The sequence below is a fragment of the Martes martes genome (genome assembly GCF_963455335.1).
Source record: "Martes martes genome assembly, chromosome: 7".
Classification (NCBI taxonomy): domain Eukaryota; kingdom Metazoa; phylum Chordata; class Mammalia; order Carnivora; family Mustelidae; genus Martes; species Martes martes.
Genome location: NC_137894.1, coordinates 58852603 through 58871126, shown reverse-complemented (window position 1 = coordinate 58871126; position 18524 = coordinate 58852603). Strand labels below are relative to the sequence as shown.

The window sequence follows — 18524 nt, the reverse complement described above, 5'->3', positions numbered from 1 at the left end:
TTTTTTTTTTTAAAGATTTTATTTATTTCTTGGACAGACAGAGATCACAAAGTAGGCAGAGAAGCAGGCAGAGAGAGAGGAGGAAGCAGGTTTCCCGCTGAGCGAGAGCCCAATGCGGGGCACAATCCCAGGATCCTGGGATCATGACCCAAGCCGAAGGCAGAGGCTTAACCCACTGAGCCACCCAGGTGCCCCTTCTTCTTTTTTTAATTGTGTTATGTTAGTCACCATAAAATACATCATTAGTTTTTGATGCAGTGTTCCAAGATTCACTGTTTGCGTATAACACCCAGTGCTCCATGCAATATGTGCCTTCCTTAATACCCACCACTAGGCTCCACTATCCCCTCTACTCCATTCCATATAAAATCCTCGGTTTGTTTCCTGGAGTCCATAGTCTCTCATGGTTCGTCTTCCCTTCCAATCCCACCCCCTTCAGTTTTCCTTTCCTTCTCCTAACATCCTCCATGTTATACCTTGTGTTCCACAAGCAAGTGAAACCATGTGATAATTGACTTTCTCTGCTTGACTTATTTCACTCAGCATAATCTCCAGTCCCACCCATGTTGATGCAAAATGCAAAAGTTGGGTATTCATCCTTTCTTCTGGCTGAGTAATATTCCATTGTATATATGGACCACATCTTTTTTATCCATTCATCTGTTGAAGAGCATCTCGGCTCTTTCCACAGTTTGGCTATTGTGGCCATTGCTGCTATGAACATTGGGGTACATAGGGCCCTTCCTTTCACTCATCTGTATCTTTGGGGTAAATACCCAGTAATGCAATTGCAGGGTTATAGGGTAGCTCTATTTTTAATTTTTGAGGAACGTCCACAGTTTTCCAAAGTGTCTGCACCAACTTGCATTCCCACCAACAGTGTAAGAGGGTTCCCCTGTCTCCACATCCTCTCCAACATTTGTTGTTTCTTGCCTTGTTAATTTTTGCTATTTTGACTGGTGTAAGGTGGTATATCTCAATGTGGTTTTGATTTGAATCTCCCTGATGGCTAATGATGATGAACACTTTTTCATGTGTCTGTTAGCCATTTGTATGTCTTTATTGGAGAAGTGTCTGTTCATGTTTTCTGCCCATTTTTTGACATGATTGTTCTTTGGGTTGCGCGTTTGGGAAGTTCTTTATAGATCTTGGATGTCAGCCTTTAGTAGCACTTACCAGTGCTTCTAGTAGCTCGTCTAATGCTTCTCCACAACATGCAGTTGTGTAGCCCACCTAATGCTGTCATTCATGGGCCCGAAAATGGAGCTGTGAGAATTGTGTGCCCTTCGCTTGTTTTTCCCATTTTCATAGTTCTTCATAAAGACAGGACTGTACTTTGAGAAGGATTTAAAAGAGGACATTTCATTACCTTAGTAAAATATAAAATTATGTCCTATAGGGGGCCCCATCTTGAGTCCTTGCTTTCCAAGATTTTTTTGTAAGTAGGCACCACACCCAGTGTGGAGCCCAACATGGGGCTTGAACCCAGGACCCTGATATCAAGACCAGAGTCAAGATCAAGTCAGATGCTTCGCCTACCGAGCCACTCAGGTGTCCCATCTTTCCTTTGTTTGCTAGGGTAAGCTCACGTTTTGTTCTTATTCTACAAATCCAGCAAATGTGTTTCCTGAGCAAATCTGTCTTCTTCAATTATACAGGAACTGGGAATGTTACTAATATTTGCTGTAATGTGTTCTTATGTATGCTATATTGCTTTAGAAATGGAATTTACCCCCATCTCCTAACAAAGCCAGCAGAGAACAAATAAACATGGATACAGTAAGTATAAATATAAATTTCTGTATGATTTATTGTTGTTCCTTGTACATAAGAAACAGTAATATACAACTTACACTGCTGTAGAATGTAAAATGGATAAAAATGTGTACAAAAAAAGCACATTCCTAGAAAAAGGTATTGGCAAATAGTCAAAACTGGGAGGCGGGGTAACAAGCGAAAAACAAATCAAAAACAAAACAAAAACCCCAACAATTCTTCAATTCAGTGTGCAAACGTTTTATAAAAATAGAAATACTAACTCTACAGGCAGTATTTCCTGATAAATTATTTAAATAGCATATCTACACAATCTGAGATCTATTCCAAGGGCATTGAGAAAATAATTTATAAAAATAAAGCAATGGTATATAAGATAGAAAAAAAACCCATAACTTTCAGAAAATCTATTTAACATTTCCATGTTATTTCCTTATTGGGAATACTTTTCTGCAAAGAATTTTTATACTATGTACAACATTGACTTTTTTTTTTTTTTTAAAGGTACTACAGTAGCTTTAAGTTTGTAAGACACTTAAACTCTTTCTGCTTGATCCAAAAATTCTTTACTCAGTCACACAACAAATGAGGTAATATTTGTATAGAAGTTTCACCTTTGTTATTTTTTTTTTCTCTTTTGGAAAAAAATGAAAAAGTGTAGATGCTTTTCTTCTCCCTAGAAATAGGCACAAGGGATGGGGTACAGACAGTTTGAAAGGCCTCCTGGCTTTCCTTTGAAATTTAAAGACACTAGCAAATGGACAACTAATTCCACTTGAAAAGACAAAAAAAGATCCCAAATCATTCACTCTGAGCACAAAGTGAAGAGCCGCTGGCTCTGATGTTCCTTGTGCCATTCTTGAGAGATTTGCTGATACGTTTCCACTACCTGCTATCAGACACTTTCCATATGAAACCTAGATTCCAGGTAGAACAGAGTTAATAAATAATCTGTATTTACAATCTTACAGTCATGAAGACTCCTGACAAAGCTGATATGGATAGTCCTTACGCTTCTTCCTGTTCCATGAATAGTCTTTCAGACAGATCCTCCAGAGCAAGTAAAAAATAAATATTTTACATTGTAAAGTGTTTGTAAAAAAAAAACAAAAACAAAAACAAAAAAACAAACTACAGTCTAAAAGAGCTGGAAAACTCCATGAGATTTAGGAGAAAGAAAGACAAGGAATGTTTTAGTTGATAATTTTGTGCCTTTCTAACCATAAAAATACGAGCACGGCTGCCCATCCCTTTGGAGGCAGCCTGGTACTCACTGAGATGGTAGGTTTTCTGATTTTCCTGCTGCATCTGCACAAGCTACGTGTGGAATAAAACCAACAATTTCATGGTAAGCAGGCAGGGGCAGCTGGCAGAGCCTTCCACCGGCTTAATTCTCGCTCCCTATCGTGGTGTCTATGGGTGAGAGGTGAGGGGTGGGGATCCCAGGGGCGGGAGGGAAGTCCAGAAGCCAGTCTTTCCCTCCCTTCCCTGCTTCTCTTAAGTGCCTGTGTACGTGGGTTAATCAGCTAACACTGGTCAGCATCATGAAATCCAGCAAGAGTCTTCTAATCCCCTGAAGATGACTTAGTACCGAACATGTAACAGCTCCTCCATCTCGTCTGTCTTCATATAATCGTCTCTTGGGGAATGCACCCTCCCCTTAGGGCTTTGGCCCCTGATTCCCCTAGTTCCAAGAGAGTCTGTCAAACCTGGTGGTTGGCCAATTCTAGTGAGTCCTCCCTCCTCTCACATGCCTGGAAGTGCTTTGGAGTCCATTGCTCCAAGCTGGCTTCCCGATAGTACTCTACTCTGACAGAAAATGAGGGGAGCGGCCACCTGCCAGCTGAAGCACGTGGGTGCGTTTGCTTTTTGAAAAGCAGACCAATAACTGTTTATGTTCTTGGACGATTCTCTTCGCATTCAGAGGCTGCATGCTGAGTCTGATTGGGAAAATGCATTTTCTCGAGGCAGGTCCCATATTGTAGGAGTCCACAATGATATGCAAGCAGAGAATAGGCAGGGAGGAGGGATCCTGGGGGTTTTCTTAAGCCCGTGATTCCAGAAGGTGCAACACCAGCATTAGTTAGGATGAGTCTTTTGATCAACAGTTTGATGATTAAGAATCTGTTAAGTAAACAAATACATAACCCAATTAATTCATGAAGGTACTAGCTTTGTCAGTTAATAAATTAGCCTTAGTAGAGCTCTACTTTTATAGTAACCAAAGCATAATTTAGGATTGGCCACAGTTAAGGCCTTGGTCTTATCATGGTCTTCCACAGCAAAGTATCAACAACCCTTCTCTAAAACCGTCTTCTAAAATGGATGCTTCCATAATTGGCACTCTCGATCTTAGTCTGAATTAACTATGTCAGTTGCATCTCTAATACAATTACATTATTATTATTATTATTATTATTAATTAATGAATTACATTCACGGTAATGTTGCCCCTACCTCTGCATTCATATTTCAGGTCCGAGAAGAACACCATTTCTTGAGAGAAGACAAACAACCCTAGCCTACCACCAGCATAGGTTTTGTCATAGATGGGTCCTGAGTCCGCCATGATTTTCTTCCCTTCATACATCACCACTCTGTAAGAAAAAGAAAAGCTCTTGAGTGACACTCCTACTTTTTGGTCTCCTCCTCCTTCCCCATCGGTGTGACTGGATGGAATATCGTCAGTGCCATCTTTACCTAATGAAACCCGTCTTGGGCCGGTGGCTGAGACGCCATCTGTAGGCAGTAAAATCTTTCCAGCCTATGTGACGAGGGTCATGCCACAGAGTACGCACCTGAAGGAAAAGAAAAGGTTGAAACACGGCTCCACCGAGATACAGATTTTGTTCTAAAAGAAGTATGTGAAAGGTACCAAGTGGACCTAAATTAGAGGGCTGCATTGTTGATTTTTCCAAGGCCTTTCATTTGATATGTGCCCTTGAATGTCTGTGTAAAGCAGAAAGAGAGGGAAAGTTTTGTTTGAAGGGGATGAAAAGGTGTTTGGATTTGAAGACAACTCCTAGTTAGAGTGAGCTCCCTTCTCAGATGCTATTAGGTTTTTACAAAGCAGAACTTAATGCTGTAGTTGGTGGTGCTGGGCACTTGCTATCCAAGGACCCCCCCATCCCCCCACATTGAGAGTGTTGGCCCAAGCACAGCATCCTGAGTGCTAGTCAAGCACCCATTCACTCTCCCTTCTTCAGGGCCTTGTTCTTACCTGGCCCGGGGTGTTTCCCGTGTGCCACAGGGCGTTCCGCAGGTGCTCGCCCGGCCCGGTGGTAGAGTTCACAACTTTCACAGAAAGGCCTGAGTATCCCTGAGCCCTAGTGGGGTTGGTGTCCCAGTAGGACTGGGTGACTTGCTTCCACATCACGACATAAAAGCGACTGCTAGACTGATAGCCGAACACAAACCCAGCGTAGTCATCATCTCTTTCCGTGTTGATGAAGAAGGTGCCACTGAAGTCCACAGCATTAAACTCATCATAACCTAGGAAAAGGAGGCCAGACCCAGGTGAAAAGCTGTAGCCTTCAGAAGCTTCTCTTATATTCCCAGATATCCTCAGGGATACATGTAAGCACCAGGTTTTAGATTTACTTCTTTGCCATATGCATGCTAGCTTTTTGTATGGAGAATTCACTACTCACCTACAGCAAGTCCAGGGTCACAGTTGACGGTCTGGACCAGTTCTTTACCCTGATGGCGTACAACCCAGTTCGGGTCATTCTGGGATGTCCCTTTGGGATCTAGAGGAATCATCTGGAATCGGCGGAAATCAGTCTCACTGATGTCAATGTTTTCAGGACAGATGTCATCAATGTCTGGCACATTGTCATGGTCAAAATCATCTTTGCAAGCATCACCTCGACCATCACCTAAGGTCAAAAAGGCAAGAGTTCAGTGAAATTCTGAAATAGGACTAGTCTCAGAGATTCAGTATCTTGTCTAAGTTGGCATCTCATCTGTTCATCCTCTCAAATGCACTTAATTTTGCTTTTATATTCTCAGTCCAGAGAGCCATGGTGTTAGTCTCTTAAAAAGGGGCTCTGCTGTCTCACCATCTGAATCCTTCTGGTCAGGATTGGGCACGAGTCTGCAGTTGTCCCTATCATCAGGAATGCCATCATTGTCATCGTCATGGTCGCAGGCATCTCCCTTGCCATCTTTGTCGTGGTCCGCCTGGTTGGCATTGGGCACATAGGGACAGTTGTCCAGGTTGTTCTGGTGGCCATCTTCATCAATATCCTGATTGTTGTCACAGGTATCTCCAATGCGATCTGAGTCAGAGTCGAGCTGAAAGAGACAGAAAGGGAAGGTAAGTAGAAGTGTTTGTCATTAACGTTAAAGAGCACTTAATGGAAGATTCTCCCATGTTTGATATGGCCAGTGGGTTTTCAGGTCTATAAGCTATTGCCAAAACATAGTAGTAGTAAAATTTTCTTGATCCTTGGGGTGCCTGGGTGGCTTAGTGGGTCATGACCAGCCTCTGGTCATGATCTCCAGGTCCTGGGACTGAGCCGGTGCTGGGCTCCACGCTCAGTGTGGAGTCTGTGTGGGATTCTTTCCCTTTTCCTCTCCTTCTTCCTTCTGCCCCTCTGCCACCTCACTCAAAATAAGTAAAATCTTAAAAATTTTCTTGATCCTTGTTTTCATATGAATTTTAAGAGCTATTCAGAGTTTTTAAATATAAAACTTTCTAAGTAAAATTACTAAGGTACCTCACTTTAATGGACCAAAACATTAAGATTTCAGTCTGTTAACTGCTTATCTCAACATTAGATGAAATTCTTTGGGTCACTCTTATTTTCCATTGACGATTTCAATTATAAAATTGTTGACATGTCTACTTCTACTCAGGTCATTAAATCATGGAAACAGGGCACAGTTTTTTGTGTGTACTGGGTAATGTGCATGGTAGGGATTAAGACTTTTTAAATTTTTTTTTGTGTGTTTGGTTTTATACGTCTATAAAGTTTATTTGTTGATTCAGGTAAAGATAAACTTCTAAGTTTCTTTGAAACTATATTTCTCAGTACTTTTATATTCTTCAGGATGTACAGGATGCTAGGGGACACACAGACTGGAATTTTTCTTGTGAGTAAGATTTCCATAATGCCTGAGTTTATAAATATTACAATCTGAGGAACAAAAAACTCTTCCAGGGAGATAACTGATATTAAAGGAGTTTATGGTAAGACTCAAACTCAAAACAGAGGCCATTAGCTCAGCTGGTTTCCAAATTTCTATAGCGAAGCATTTAAAAAAAAAAAAAAGACTGGCCTTAACTTACATTGCTAGAATATGATGGCCAGTTACACGTGAAAAGAAATACTTGCAGACATAGAATCTGCTCTGGCTAAGATCTACCTGTAGCACTCCCTCACACAGGTAGAGAATAATCTGTTTGCAATGCCAATTTAGAAGAATGACAAACAGGAATTTCTCTAGCTTCTGGAAGTGTTTTTAGCTTGAGGTTTTCTTACAGTCAGATTATATCATTATAGTGTTAGAAATGATTAATATAAGTAGAGTTACTAGATTTCTGCCTTTTATAATTTGTTAGACATGCAGAGTAGGTAAGGCCTGATAAAGGAGAGTGAAATTATCAGATGGTCACACTAAGGATCTACAGGGTGCTGTCATGCAAATATGCCAGTTGGCTTTGAGACCTCTCAGAGCCATGGTCATGGAAAAGTTTGAACTCTTTAACTCTTTTTTTTTTTTTTTAAAGTAAGGGCCTAGCTAAAGCTATTCCGGTACTCTACTGGAAGGTCCCCCATGGAGCCCACCTACCTGATCTGGATTGTGTTCCAGAGGGCAGTTGTCACACTGATCTCCGACCCCATCCATATCCGTGTCCCTCTGGTCCACGTTGTAGACATATTGGCAGTTATCTCGTTCATTGAGGATACCTGCAGAGCACAGGGGACCGGTCAGGGCTGGAGTGTCCAGCTGCCGGGGTTTCAACCAACTGCACACCCAGAGTGAAGGCTGGAGAGAACTCAGGTGAGAGCTGAACGTGGTCCCCACTACCTACAGACCTGCTGCCATCAGGGAGTGCCTTACCATCCCCATCGATGTCTGCAGCGCAGGCGTCTCCCTCCCCGTTGTTGTCTGTGTCGGCCTGGTCTGGGTTGTGGTTGTAGGGGCAGTTGTCACAGCGGTCTCCCACGTCATCTCGGTCATAGTCATACTGGGCCGGGTTGTAATGGAATGGGCAGTTGTCCTGCAAAAGAATGGAGCATTTTACGACACTGTCCATGCAGCAAGCCCAATCCCGCAGTGGTCTGTGTTACATCAAACTGCAACCACGTGGGACATCTTCTATTTACTCCTCCCTGAGGAGGTTAAAAGGCAGGGCCTGATGAATGAAAAATGGATCGCTGTGGGTTACGAGTCAGTAAAATGTAAATAAATATAAGGACACCACCCCGGTTCCCAGTACGCCAGATAGAAATCTTAATGCCATTTAGGTAAGAATGTGAAACAGATCTGGGCAACTGACTGTCATTTATAGTCTCAGTCCAGAGAGCCATGGTCTTAGTGTCTGTCTTGCTCAAACTGGAGGTGGGGCGGGGGGAAGGTGATGATGGAAAACCAAACCCCTCATTTTAAATCTTCTCTTGGCAACATCTAGGTGTTTGGAGTGCCCCCGAGTGACTCTGCATGGGAGTCCCAGAGGCTGCTACTACGTGGAGAAGGGGGATGGAGGAGGCCTGGGCCACATCCTTACCCTGTCATCTGGGATTTTATCATTATCATCATCATCATCACAGGCGTCACCGATTCCGTCCTTGTCATAGTCCTCCTGCCCGGAGTTGGGCAGGTTGGGGCAGTTATCCTGGAAAGAGAGGACTCACATGAGGGCTTGGTCCATGTGCCCTTCGCTCAGCCTGAGCCTGGGGCAGGGGCCCAGAACCCTCACACGGACCAGAACTGCTGTGCTCCCTGATGCCATCTTGTTGTCTCTAATGGGAAGATCATCTAAGCATTTTCTTGGGGGATGTGTCGTTTGTCTAAGTGCCCTGTGCTTAATCCATGCTGGGAGCACCAGCCCTGCCCTGCTGGTGTTTGGGAGAGTCATGAACATTTTTCTGGAGAAAAGAATCCGCTCTGGACTGCACCAGCCAAAAGGGCCCACCCTCTTCATGTTCATGGCACCAGGGGATTTAATGTGAACACTTTATGCCATTCTGCCTTTGTGTGATTTCATCTTTCACTTTCACGTTCAAACTTTAAGCATTAAAGATTGTTCAGCCTCCTCCCTGGGTCAGGGTGACATGCCTTCCTTTGTGAGCACTCAGGGAAGTGGGCGCTACCTTTTTGCAGTGGTAGGTGGCATTGGCCACGCACACCAGGTCTTCGTTGGGCCATCCGTCCAGGTCCGTGTCCTCCCCGCAGATGATGCCGTTGCCCGCGTAGCCGGGCTTGCACTCACAGCGGTACATGGGGTCGCTGTAGTGGCCCAGGTAGCTGCACTTGGCGTTCTTGTTGCAGTCATGCGTCCCATCCGTGCAGGGGTTGCGTGGCTTGCACACCTGTGGGCACAGTGTCCCCAAGTGAACGCAGAGCCTTCATGAGTCCCTGTGTCCCTCTGGTCTCCCCAGAGATGAAGGCTCCATGAGGAGGAGGAGTGTGGGGTACCTCTGTTCCTCCTGCTTCCCCCCTCCCCGGAGATGTACGTGCCCACTGGCTCACCATGGAGTCCAGAGCAGCATTTCCTATTATGAGAGGCTGTTTTTCCCCTGCTGGGTTTTCAGTGGACTGTCCTGCCCAGAGGCTGTATGCTCAACCCTCTCCCAGTTTTGGGGGAAGGCTGTGAAAGGACAGCCTCCCTTTGCTGGCTCCCCCTACCTGCCCACTCCAGTTGGGGAGTCCAGTCCCATCTACCTGTTTGTTGGCGGTGGCATGCTCCACACCCCGGCCGAAGGGCTGCGGGCCTGTGAAGCGCGGCGGGCAGGGCAGGCAGTTGTAGCCGGGGTCCGTGTTCTCACACCGGTGCTCGCCGTTGTGGTGGAAGCAGGCGTCAGGCACTTCTTTGCACTGTGGGAGAAACAACAGTGTGCCTCCTGGGTCGGGAGCACCGCCCTGGGAAGGGGCTGGGACAAGTTGAACCGCTACCCTGGGACCCAGTAACACCACCAGCATGGTCCTTACCTCATCGACATCTTGGCACTGGACGCCATTTCCACCATAGCCCGGGGGGCAGGCACCACATTTCCAGCTGCCATCGGGGTAACTTGTACACTTGACCCCAGCAAAGCAAGGATTGGACAGGCATCCATCTGAGATCAGGGAGACAGGCCAACGGTCAGTCTGAGCAGCTGTCATTGGCCTGTTCCTCACAAAATCAGAGGGTCATAAACATCATGGGGTATATGTAACCATTCACGTGTTGAGATTACTTGGAAATGCCTGATGGACAGTACGGTCCGAACACGCAGGACCATTCAAAGCCAAACCACCCGCCAACCCAAATGCTGACCATGGATTTCAGTGAAACAACAACAAAGAAACCCAAACTCCCAAGGGTGCTCTCATCCCGGGCTGCATGACTCACCAATTGGACAGTCCTGCTTGTTGCAGATCTGCTTTTCCGTTGCATCCCCGACACAGTCCTTGCCTCCAAACTGGGGTGTGGGGCTGTTGCAGAGCCGGCTACGTTTCTGTACCCCTCCTCCACAGGTGACAGAACAGATGTCCCACAGTGACCAGGGACCCCAGCCTCCATTGACTGCAAGGAAGGGAACCACAGGCCCAAGTTAAGGTCAATTTCCAAACACCTCACCTATCATTTGTTCAAGTGAACTTCTGCTCCTCTGATACATGGACAGAATGTTCGGGAAGAGAGTTTGAAATGGTTTTCTGTTTCTTATTAAAAGAAACTGCTGAGCGTGCAGGACTTTGCTTCTACTTGTTCCCTAGGGAGTAACCTTTACTCCCTACTCTGTGACCCACAGAACTGGAGGCCACAGATGCCAGGCATCCCACCGCGCTGAGCCAGGCCTCAGCCCTCAGCTGCATAGCACGCTCACACTTACTGGGGCAGGCATCTTTCTTGCAGGCTTTGGTCTCCCGGGCTTCGCCTTCACATGGTTTCCCGTTCATCTGGGGGCTTGGAGAATTGCAGAGTCGAATTCTTGTGATCACACCATCACCACAGGTCACAGAACAAGACGACCAAGGGGACCAGTGGCTCCAGCCACCATCCTGTTTAACTAAAATACACAGCTGATGGTTATAGGGTGCCCATCAGGTGTCAAGCTCCATGCTAACTGCTTTGAATTCATTACCTAAATGAAATCCTTGCAATAACCCCACAATAACCCATCAAGAGCTATGATTCCCCGCAATTTGCATTTGGGGAAAGAGCCTCAGAGAGGGAAGTTGTGCTCAAGGGTGCACAGGTGAGCAGAATTGGGGTTGGGATGCTGTACCCTTAACCTTTATGCTGTCTGGATTAGGACAAGGCCAACCCTGTGCTCTTCACTGTTAAGTGGCCAAGATGCTCACATCTCTTATCGCACTCCTGAATGTGGCAGGTCCGCGTCTGGACGGAAGAACCCTCGCACCGGTTGTTGAGACTGTCACAAGAGCGACCGCGCTGCTGGATTCCATTGCCACAGGTCGCCGAGCAGGAGGTCCACTCAGACCACGGGGACCAGCCATCATCCGCAGAGTCACTGGCTGCAGAGGAAGCAGGGTCATTTGGTACGTGATCACCGAGGACGTGCTAGTCTGTAGCTCATGCTCTTTGGGACCTTCTTCCTTTGCCAGAGGGCAAAAAGCCAGTATTTCTTAGGCCAACAGCCAGAGAGTCTATCCCCTGTCATTACATGTATAGCCCTGGGGTAAGGGAAGGGTCAGCACTGCCCCACCTTCTCCTAGCACATGTTAGGCTATCCATGGGGCCTCCTTTCTCAGCATTCTTAACTGCATTTCCCTTTCCTGATATGGATATCTTGATTTGCATTTCCAAGAGTACTAGATGTGTAGGCTCACAGGAGTCAATTTGGACTGTCAGGGGAGCCACAGACCATGTGTTTGGCAGATGAACTTGAAGGCAGCTTTGCCGCTGTTGGCTCTGCCTCCTACTCAGTCACGAAGTTAAATCACTGTGCGGCTCCTCTTACCCTAGCATGTGGGGCCTTCTCTGGACATATTTTCACCAGAGAATGGGCTTGTAGACCATCCGCCCAGGCCCCAGGATACAATCACATGTCGCTGTATCAGACACAAGGCAGAGAACTTGTTGCTCTTGCCGGCAGCTGGAAGTTTTCCTAGCAATCCCGGATTCAAGGTCAGGACTCCACTGCTCTCCAGCTATCTGTGCTCCCCCCAGCCCACACCTAAAGGGGATAGCTGAACAGAAGCAGCTGTGCCCGTGATCATCACAGCACCAGTTGCACGAACACAGTTGCTGGATGAGACTGCTTATTCTGAGCTGTGACCAGCTGTGGGCAGGGGTGGGGCTGTGTGGAGGTGTACGGGATGTGCTATGTTCCTGCTTCATGTCTTGTCTTTATTGTGCTGAATCACTTTATGACTTGTCCGTACTACACTCAGTATTGTCTCAGCAGAGTGATTAATTTACACTGGTAACACCAACCAGGGGATAGGGTGCCACGGAACAATCTAGGGCCTTATTTCCGCCAGTGGCCGGAAACTAAAACTGCTATTATTCTTAGGCCTCCTACTCCAGCAGATAAAATGGATAAAACTTCAGGCCCAATTAAGTTCAGTGCTTGCATCACAGATGGTCCGTTTATCTGGTGAGCACATTTTTCTTCACTCTGGGCCACAGTGTCAGATTCTAGAAGCAGTCTGTTTAGAGCTAGTGCCACTACACATTCGTCTCCCCTTTCCTCCGCGCATCAGGTCGAAATTAGTAAGCTGGGCCAAGATCATTACTTCCTAGAGAGCAGCCAGGCCATCAGTTAACCAGACGCCACAGCAGGAAACGGGAGTTGAAACACACAATGGAAATGGGGGCGGGGTTCCAGGGCGCCGGGGGTACGGAGGATAGACCTTGTCACTCAAGAACGGTTATGCGGTTTTACAAACTTACGCCAGCACCGTGGGCAGCATTCTCCATCAGGGACTGTGGCATTGGAGCAAGGCATGATGGGGCAGGACACTTTCTTGCAGATGGTAACGGAGTTCTGCAGGGCAAGAGGGAGACATGGGTTATGGGGCATATTGCAAGCAGAAGTTTATTGCTGTAACATTACAATTATAAGACGAAACATGGTCAGGGCTGTAAATGCTCCAGTGGAAGGAGTTTAATAGATCTGCCTTATTTGTAGTCACTGTATTATGGAGACAGTTTTAGTGCCTCAGAGAGTTCTTTCTTAATTGCTATTGAGTGGTGGAAGTGACAGCATGTAGAACTTTTCCAAACGGAACAGCTTGACTCTAACCTTTTAATGGGTGTCTGACAATGAACTCCAAACCCAGCCAGGACTTTGAAACTTGAAAACTTTCTCTTTATAGAAAAGTCAATCAAGATCAGTGAGCATTTTCCCTCTTCATGTGTAGATCTGATTTTATATTATATTGGAGAAGAACGGAAATCAAGGGAGCTCCCAAATCTAGCAACCCAGGTTTTTTTTTTTTTTTTAATCGAAGCAGACTTTGCTCAGTGCATCAGGCAAATTGTCCCACATTGCCCGGCACCGGTTTTGGGGAGAGCCACCGATATGCACACGGTGCCATTTGAGCTAAGTAGACAGTTATGTCCTCACAGTGTCGGGCTGAGTGATTTGAACAATCAGTACTGTATTAAGGGAATCTCAGTGGCATTGCTGAATACAAAGTCAGGGTTGGGAAAATAAAAGGAATGTTCCGACCAGGTTTTATTTACCGGACATTCAACACTTAGCCTTTGGACAAAAGCAGGGAAATTACTCAAATGTCTTAGCAGATTTGTTCTTTTAGATACTTAGCCTGGGGTATAAAGACTTTGAAAAACTTTCTGGGAGTTTCAAGATTTTATGGAGGTCACAACTGCATCTTGGGGGTAAAAAAACCCACTTTGGTCTCAGACACTGGAGTGTAGAAAGAGCTTGTGTGGCCACCTGGGTATTTCCCTAGAGACTGGCTTCAAACACGCCATCCTTTATTTCATTCTGGAATGATCCCTCACCTGACAGCGACATTCTGTACAGCTATCCACAGTCCATTCCTCGTTATTCCTGTACTGAACTCCATTGTGGTAGCAGAGGGGAGGCCTCCTCAGCTCAATGGCCAACTCTTTGTTCTCTTCAGTCTAGAAGGGAGAAAAAGGTCATTAGTGTCATTTTAAGCGGGGAGGGGGGGTCATCTGTGCTACACCTTCAGGAACTCGTGCTGAGAGGCTGAAAGCGGAGGCCACTGACCACTTTGCGGATGCTGTCCTGGAGCGTGGTGACGATGGTGCGCAGTCCCCTCAACTCCAGGACCATGCTGGACAGCTCATCACAGGAGATGCCGCAGATGGCTTGCAGATCCTTTGTCTTGTGGCCAATGTAGTTAGTGCGGATGGCAGGGCTGGAGCCGTTGACCACGTTGTTGTCGAGGGTCAGAAGGACATTGGTGGCTGCCAAGAAAGAAAGGAATGCCATGAGAAAAGTAATGGAAGATCTTCACATAGCTGCTCTCACCGGCCAGCCACTGGAGTTCCTAGTTGGAAAGACATTAAACCTGGGGAGAAGGACACGGGGCGGGGGCAGGGGATCCACATATGTGGATCCCCCTTTGAAGTCACTTTTATACACCTCTTAACTAAGTTACCCGGGGCAATTTATGCACGACCACCATTCCCTAAGTTTCTCAGCTTGTTTTGGGTGGAACCCCCTGAATGTCCTCAAATTCCCCCCAGAATATAGAAGGGTGTACTCACAGCTGGAACAGCCTTTGTTCCTGAGGATGGCTTCCGGTGTGGTTCCGAAGACAAACCTCACGTTCTGCAGCACCCCCTGTGGGCAGAGGACACACATTACTTGTAGACTGGTGGTGGTGGGGGGGTGCTGGGGGGAAATGGGTGGGGGAGACGGTTTATGCCAGGAAAAGCACACAATAGAGGTTCTAGAAGTTTGAAAGAGCTCCCTTTAAAGATCACCATGTCAAAATAACACACCAACATGCCAAACAACTTCACAATCTTAATTGGGTCTCCTGCCAAGTCTTCAGTACTTTACAAAGAAATCCGTTATCAGCCTACTTGGGTATACAGGAAATGGAATCGGATACTAAGAACAGAGGACATAATGACACTCTCCAGTGTCCAAGAGTTAGATGTGGGAGTTTCAAAGCCACAGTTGCAAAAACCTAGATGTTTAAGCAAGGAAGAGGCTGCAGCAGCAAAACCCCCCACTATTTTCACCTACGGAGACCTCCTCCATCCCCATGGAGAATCAGATAGCCAAATGGTATTTATTCTGCTCACAGGATCCATTTCAAGCTACATTACAACTGGTAGAACGCTTGGAAACCAGTTACTTAAGGAGAGCATACGGAGTCTCTAAAGCTTGAACAGGTGGTTATGGGAAAACCATTTCTTATCTCCTTTAGCGGTTTTCAGAGTTCCATCCCCAGAACACCAGCACCAGCAGGAGCTTCAGTGGAATTTGTTAGAAATGCAAATCATCAGGCCCCATCCCAGACACCCTGACTCTGAAACTCTGTGTGTTTTCTCAAGCCCTGCAGGGGAGTCTGATGCTCCCTGAAGTTGGAGAACCACTGCTTTAGGCCACAGGCAGGATCTCCTGTACTAGAAACCCTGCCTCTCCTGCTCTAGCCCTCCTGACAAGTCAGCTGCTACACAGCCGAGCCCATGGACCAGGAACTGGAGAAGATGCCTCACCTGGAAGTTGTCATTGACCCCTCCTTTTGCGATGCGGAGTCTAGCCACGTTGGCCAGGTCCCTGGTGAAGACGCTCTGGATGGGGACATCTAGCTCCGCATTCTCCATCTTCTCACAGTCAATGTACAGCTGGGCCCGGTCCTCCTGCACAAACAGGGTGATGCTCTTCCACTGGCCAGTCGCCAGGAGCGCCTCCTCCACCGACACCACATGCTGCATGCCCTGCACGGTCAGGCTCAGGTCCAGGGTGCCCGCTTTGCCATTGGAGACCACACTAAAGATGTGGCCAGAGCGATCTTTCCGTTCTATGGCCAGCAGTGTGCCTCGGGTCTTCTTCATCTGCCTCAGGGAGGCCAAGAGAAGGAAGCCTTTCTCTGCCCGCACGGCATCCACTAGGTCTTGGAACTTGTCATCGGGCACGGCAGGGATCAGGTTGGCATCCTCAATGCGGAAAGCTGGGCTGGAAGGGTCGGGACCCTTCACCAGTCGGCGCCCAGAGCCCTTACGGGCAGCTCCGGTGAGTTCAAAGATGTCGAATACGCTGTTGTCTCCCCCAGACTCTGTTCAACAGGAGCAGGACACACAGTGAGCTTTCTAGGATGAGGCCAGGGATGGGGACTATAGGACAGGGCAAAAACTCTAAGCAACCCCAGAAAGAACTGAATAAACCCCAGGGTTAGAGGGAAACTGCCTGCTGATCAGGGATCTGGGGAGAAACAAACAGCTGGCAGAGGAGAGCATGGGAGGGAGGCACACTAGGGGTAAGCGGCTCCCCCTCATCTTCCCTCCGCTCTCAAAAGGTAGTACACAGACTCACCTGGAATGCGGCTGGAGCCACATAAATGCAACAGGAATAGGACACTGAGTCCCCAGGCTAGCCCCATGGTGGAGCTGTTGGTGCCCAGCAGGGAGCCTGTAAGAGGAAACACAGAGCCCAGGGTCAGAGGCAGCCAAGCAGGGAGGGTGGGCACAACGACCTGGGGCATCCCCCTTTAGCCCCACATTTGCTGGACTAGAGGACGACAGTATTTACTTTGGACAGGGCATCAGGAAGAAAAAGGAGGGAGGAGGAGACTGTGGTTTTAAAGTTGCTGCGGTGGCCTTGGGGCAAAAGCCAACCACCTGGGGACTTTTCCTTGGGAAGCTGAAGATAAACAGCAGGAGATGCAGTTTGGGGGCGCAGGGAGGCACGGGGAAGTAGAGACTCTCCTCTAGACCCCCGAGAGAAAGGTGTGGGGAGCCCTGGGAGAATAAAAAAATCTTGGGGAGTTCTGGCGAGTTGGCCTTGTGAACCCCAAAGCCGGAGAGAATAGCTCTGGAACCCTTCGAGGAGAGGGACGGCGGAGAAAAGCGAAGAGTAGGAGGTCCGAAGTCCCGGCGGGGCTGAAGCCTCGGAGTTCAAGGGGGCTGACGAAGGCAACACCGGTCCTCGGCGGCCGCCCGGAGAGCCCTTACCTGGGTGCAGCGGCCCGGAGTGGTGGCGAGGGCGCAGCGCCGGGCCGGAGTCCTGGAGAAGCGCGGGGCGGGCAAGGCGCCCGAGGAGGCGGCGGCCGGAGTCGGAGGCTGCGCGGGGAGGGCTCGCGGGACGCCGGACTACCCCGCCGGCTCGGAGGCAGTGGCTGGCAAGGCCGCGGCGCGGCGCGCTTTTAAAGGCACTCTCACATTCCTGGGGATTCCTCTGGCCAATGGGAGGCGGCCGGGCCGGCGCCGGGGGGCGGTCTGGGTTCCTCTCTCCGCCCCCCGCTGCCTGGCGCATAACTTTCCGGCTAGAGAGCGGAGGGGTGGGGGTCGGGGCGAGGAGTGGTGGAAAGTCTCTGAAAAATAGGTGCCCGCCCACGCAGCCTTGGCGCGCTCGCGCTCTGCACCTTGGCTGCGGGAGTCCCGTGTGAGCAACCCGAGCGGCGACAAGGCTTTAGCCACCCTCCCCCACCTCCCCGCCCCCAGACCCTTGTTGGGGCGGGTGGGGTTTCAGGCAAACCCATCTCCTTGAATACCTGGGCGAGGGCTGACACTTGGGGGACCGAGCCCGTTTGTAAAACCAAAGAAGCCCGACGGGGTAAATGGGGCCGAGGGAGAACCAATAGTTAAAGAAGTTCCCGCTGGGGTGTTTGGGGACCTTCCTCCATCCATCCAGTGGGGTGTGGGACCACGCGCCCGCCCTCCGCCCGAGCCCTGAGGGAGCTGAGTGCGGGGCCGCATCGGCCATCCGGGCGGTGAACGGAGCCCGCGTTTCCGCTGCCCGTCGGGGCACACTTTCTGCAGCTGCCTGGCGCCCAAATCCCCGCGAAAGTCGCCGTTGGGCCGGCTACCGCGCTTCCACGGCTGGCCGCTTGGGGGCGGTATATGTATTGTGATGAAGGGGACCCGCGAAGACCGCTTCTTTCTAGCCGGGGAAGTTAGGGAAACGTACTCCCTATCTACTTCCCTTGAGCCCAAACCGAACTTGTGTCTTGAAAAACAGTTTTTATGCCCACTCGTGCTTCTTAACGTGACTCCTGGTTGGAGGATTTGCGGAGCCATCTGGCTCTAGGGTCTTAAGCTATTTACAGAACAGACCCATAAAGTAATAAATTATCCTCCACCTATTATTTTATTTCCTTTTTTCCTCCCTCAACGTTCTTTTCATTTTTTAGCTCCTGAAACCGAGGTGTGGGTTACATTTCTGTGGGTGCACCAATTACCATGAGCGCGGCGGCTTAATGCTTCTGTCATTGGAAGTCTGGTCTCCAAACCAGTGTCTCAAGCCAGCGTGACTCCAGCTGCCTGGAATTCCATTCATCTCTTAGGGCTGGGATGTCAGCAGCCACACTTCCCCTGCTGTGGTCCTGCGCTATCAGGCTGGCCTTGAGACGCAGAAGGCTAGGTAGTAGCTTTACCAAATAAGGATCTCAGCCACAGGCTG

General features: G+C 48.4%; 1 protein-coding gene and 1 long non-coding RNA gene across 2 annotated transcripts; one reads left to right on the top strand and one right to left on the bottom strand.

Moving 5' to 3' along the window:
- Window positions 1–1779: 1779 nt before the first annotated feature.
- THBS1 (thrombospondin 1) lies at window positions 1780–17210 on the bottom strand. The gene is made up of 22 exons (XM_080808521.1): window positions 17078–17210; window positions 16440–16535; window positions 15623–16182; window positions 14660–14735; window positions 14157–14356; window positions 13925–14047; window positions 12848–12941; window positions 11293–11466; window positions 10821–10997; window positions 10340–10513; window positions 9937–10064; window positions 9670–9822; window positions 9099–9317; window positions 8513–8620; window positions 7846–8005; window positions 7573–7691; window positions 5838–6072; window positions 5427–5654; window positions 4997–5268; window positions 4477–4574; window positions 4234–4373; window positions 1780–3900 (listed from the first exon to the last, which is right to left on the bottom strand). Exons 2-22 carry the CDS (start codon window positions 16504–16506, stop codon window positions 3893–3895), a joined length of 3513 nt encoding a protein of 1170 aa, XP_080664647.1. The 5' UTR covers window positions 16507–16535; window positions 17078–17210; the 3' UTR covers window positions 1780–3892.
- LOC308345943 lies at window positions 5788–9041 on the top strand. The gene is made up of 3 exons (XR_013967124.1): window positions 5788–6094; window positions 7511–7785; window positions 8417–9041. It is a non-coding gene; the product is annotated as an uncharacterized lncRNA (long non-coding RNA).
- Window positions 17211–18524: the final 1314 nt, after the last annotated feature.